Here is a 4,153-nt window from a genome sequence, read left to right as displayed (position 1 = left end):
AACTGGCGCCGGCGCCGGCGCCGGTGCCGGAGCCGCTGCTGGCAGCGCTGGCTCCATCTCGCGCTCGAGCTCCCCCACGTCCAAGACCTCGGCGTCTGCCAGTGCCAGCGGCACCTCGGGCGCGGGCCGCACCATGCCTGTCCTCGCGTCGGTCGCTCTCCCTCTCCTCGGCGCCGCGCTCTACTTCTAAACCCTAAGCTGTAGCCCTGTCATCTTCACGTCTTCCCTTACGTCTTACGCCCCTTGCTTCACCCTGGTGGCCACCCCCTTCTTGTTATGCATAACGTGCAGTACTCATTTTTGGTCGAATCCCCGGCACGTCGTTCTCTGTGAGCGTTGCTCGGTTGCCGTGAGCTTCGCACACCAGCGGTATGCTACCGGCTCAGGTGCAAACCCGACGGCACGGCCCGGCTTGCAGCTACTCCACTTCTGTCACCCGTGTGGTGTGCCAAGCGCTAGGTGCGGACGTCTGGACAGACGGCGTCGTGCACGCGGACCATGCATGCGGCCTGTCCTCGCCTTGAGTCTACCCTCGCCCGGCCCTCGCCTCCCTCGCTCCATGCGCACTCTTGCACCGCACAGATGCCAGTGTGTTCGCCATGCCGTCCTATACCGTCCGCCGTCGACTTTGATGTCTCTTCTTTCTTCTCTGTCACCAGTGCCCGTCTGTCTTCACCGTCCACCACCGAGACATCAACATGCGTGTGTCTTTCGCTTCTGGTGAGCCCGCTCCGTAATCTTAGCTTGCTGACCTCAGGCGTTCGTGCGTGTTCCCCTTGACGCCTGCTGGGTCAACGCGATCCCAAGCGGCGGCGAAGTCAGTGCGTCAGTAGAGCTAACCTCAGTTCTCCTCCTGCGCACCCTCGAGCGTCGCCAGTTCTCCGACGCCGAGGAGGTGTGCGGTGCCATCTGCGAGGCCAGCGGAGGACCCGTGGAAACGCCTGAGTGCGCAACATCGACCGCTGCGGGTTTCACCACTGGATGTCTCACCGCCGTCTGTCCCGTGAGTCGTTCCTGATATCCCCATCGGCAGGCTAACTCCAAGATCCTGGTCGACCCCGACATGCAAGCGTGCGTCAGCTGTCTGGAAGCGTACTCTGTCACCTTCACTGCGTTGAGGGCGGAGTGCGCCGTCGCCTCTTCGTCGGCGGTGTCCCTCTCCAGCTTGTCGTCCTCCTCCAGCCTGTCCGCCTCCAGCACCTCGTCCGAAGATGAGATCTCCTCTACTACCAGCAGCGCCACTAGCACCCGTACTTTGACCGCGACCTTGACCAGCACCGACGACCTCGAGACCGGAACCGCGTCGCCCAGCGCCAGCACCAGCTCCAGCGCCAGTACGACCAGCAGGACCCTCGAGGAACACGAAATGAAGAGCATCCCGCGCTACTCGCCCACGACGCTCGTGCGGCCTTCGGATTACTACAGGTCGGCTGCGGCTCCCGGCGAGACTGCTCACGATGGCTCCGCTGCTTCCCGCTCCATCCCTGGTTCGGCGCTGCTGGGAGCAGCTGTGGCCCTTGCCGCCTTCATCTGACCGGTCGACGAACATAAATTACCAAGGACAGTAGTACTGGTTATAATATGGACTTACTCTGCGTTCCGAGAATGCCTGAACGTCGGTGCACTTCCAACATTCACCACCCGAGCCGCTCGTACCAAGCGGTGGGCGGCCGACTGCGCAGCGCTGGACTTACGAAGTGTGACTGACAGAAGGACGCGCTTAGGGTGCTTATCGCGGACAGGTACGAACCTTGCCGCCATCGGAGGATGCTGGAAGTGGTGCTTAAAGCTTGTCCCGAGAGCTTGATGCGTTCGATTCTGGGCCGGAGTCGCCGTCTGGCGACCGATCGCCGCGCCGTGCGTCCCGAGGCTATGCCGTGTCATCGGCGAGAGCTGGCGGAGGGCGGTCGTCACACTCCGAGAGGACTCGGCACTCGAAAGTCTTGCGATCTTTGTTCACGCCGTCAGGCTCACATCCACCATCCCAAGCAGCAGCTTCCGCTGCACCGACGGAGCCGATGTGCCGAAGCTGGGCCGCAGACCACCTCGCGAGAATGTGTGGCCTTCGGAGTCATCGAACGGCTCAGTGATTGATTAGTGCGAACATGAGGGATGGGATACTTGCCCGTTAAGAGGAGCGGGGACGAACGTGGTGACGCCTGAATGCGCAATGAGTCTCAAGCGAATTGATGCGCCGAATGCCTCGGGCCGCTGTTGCACCTGCAGCGCAGTCGTCAATCAAGCTTTCAGCCACTCGGGTCACAACATCGGAGATGTCAGCGTATTAATCAGCTTCGACACTTGTGCTTTAGAGCGGGAAAGGATCGGCATCCGTCCTGGACCTGGGTAAGACAGGTGTGTCGTTGATGGTGTCATATGGTGTTCAGGTGCTTGGACGTCTGGCATCTCGCCGTGACGGTTTCGGTTCACTCAGTCCCCCTGGAGGCGCCAGACGCCATCAGACCCGCGAGCCCGAAAGCTGTACCGCACCGGCCAAGGCATCTCCACATTCGTGCACGTCCCAGCATTCCCAGCTTCTTGCTGAAGAGGAGGAGGTCCTTCCCGGCCAGAGACCTGCGACGCCTCATGAATCGCAACGGATGCCCTGAGTTCATTCCGTCACTTGTGCACACCCTGCAGGATGAAGCCGATCCTAAATTCCTCTGTAGCAATTAAGCTCGGCCAAGGTCGGTCCGCACTTCACACTCGAACGTCTTGTCGCTGCCTTCACAGTTGTCCTTCTCGCGTCAGCACAGTTCGTCTAGTGCAAGTTACATGGGAGATTAAATGCGTCCATCTCACTCTTCTCACTGGCAGAGGTGAATGGACCCAGTTTCAGTTGATCGCATTGTGGGTTCTGTCCACGTTCCTCTCTTTGTTCCTGTCCGTCCCGCGGACAATCAGCCCTTGAACCTGGCTGAAAGGCATGAGACAAGGTTGCGTCTAGCGAGAGTAGGTTCGTCCTTCCTCCTTCACCCACCTTTGCTTCTTCAAGCTGCAAATGCGCCTGGACGCGCCTGCACATCACGAGGCGACGTGCCCTGCAGCGTAACTCTGTTTCATCCTTCGGATGGTTCCCATTCGCCGCGCGTACCAATCCTGCGGTGCCCCTCCGCGGACCCTCCGTTGCCGAGACGTACATCATCCCCCCTCCCGACCCTTCGGCCCTGGACGTGAATCCGACGGACGAGCTGGACGTGCTGGACGAGCTGCAAACGGCGAGTACAGCGCGTGCTGCAAGGCACTTTCCGGCAGGTTGGCCGGCCCGCGGCCCAGCTGCAGGCACACGGTGTCAGAGGGCCGCGTATCTGAGGAGAGTCTCGGCGGAAAGGGAGGACAGAGGTTGACAGGTCGACCCACAATCCTCAGACCGAAGTGATTCCAAGATGCTTAAAAGGCCTCGCTGAGCACGAGGGCGATCCCCCTTCACCCTCTACTGCTAGAACTGCCCACCATGTTCAAGACCCTCGCTGCCGTTTGTAAGTCCAAGCATTGCTGAGTGAGAGACAGCGCTGACATCAGCCGCCCTCGGTGAGTCCCCGACACAGGCCAACCGCCGCAGAGGGAGAGCCCGACTAACCTGCAGCCGTCGCCGTTGTCGCCCAGGACAAGCCGCTCTGGAAGCAGCCCGAGATCCCCACCGAGTGCCAAGGTGACTGCATCGGCATGCTCAAGTTCCAGAGCAAGTGCGCCAAGGCCGACCTGACGTGTCTCGTCGAGCTCTGCACCGTGAGTAGCCCTGATGTCGTGCGCGACTGACCCCGCAGGACCCCGACACTGTCATCAAGTGCCTCACCTGCGCCAAGGCGGACACGGAGGAGTTCAAGAACGGCTGCAAGCAGATCCAGGAGAGTGTCGCGAAGGGCTCGACCGAGATCCCGACGGGCACTGCGGCCGACGCCATCGCCGAATCGATCATCGCCTCCCAGTCTGCCGCCTCGGCCAAGGAGAATGGCGGCGGCGCGGCCGCGGCCACCCCCACCGAGTCGTCTGGCGACGCCCAGGCCTCCGAGTCTGCCGCCCCCGCCGCCGAGGGCGAGAAGAAGGACGGCGACGCCTCGGCCACCCCCACTGCCTCGTCTGGCGACGCCCAGGCTTCGAGCGGCAATGCCCCCGCCTCGTCTGGAAGCGCGGCCCCCTCGGGCGGCTCGGC

The 4,153-nt window shown here is 62.0% G+C and overlaps 1 protein-coding gene across 1 annotated transcript; it reads left to right on the top strand.

Annotated features, from left to right (window-relative positions):
- Nucleotides 1-582: 582 nt before the first annotated feature.
- Nucleotides 583-1,534, top strand: A1Q1_03794 (uncharacterized protein; the record flags this gene model as incomplete). The annotated part of the gene is made up of 3 exons (XM_014323124.1): nucleotides 583-702; nucleotides 758-1,003; nucleotides 1,046-1,534. The coding sequence occupies 3 exons, from the start codon at nucleotides 583-585 to the stop codon at nucleotides 1,532-1,534; spliced, it is 855 nt and encodes a 284-aa protein (XP_014178599.1).
- Between the last annotated feature and the right edge of the window lie 2,619 nt (nucleotides 1,535-4,153).

This window comes from Trichosporon asahii (assembly GCF_000293215.1).
Source record: "Trichosporon asahii var. asahii CBS 2479 unplaced genomic scaffold scaffold00066, whole genome shotgun sequence".
In the NCBI taxonomy this organism is placed as follows: Eukaryota; Fungi; Basidiomycota; class Tremellomycetes; order Trichosporonales; family Trichosporonaceae; genus Trichosporon; species Trichosporon asahii.
This window is presented reverse-complemented; position numbering and strand designations above follow the sequence as displayed.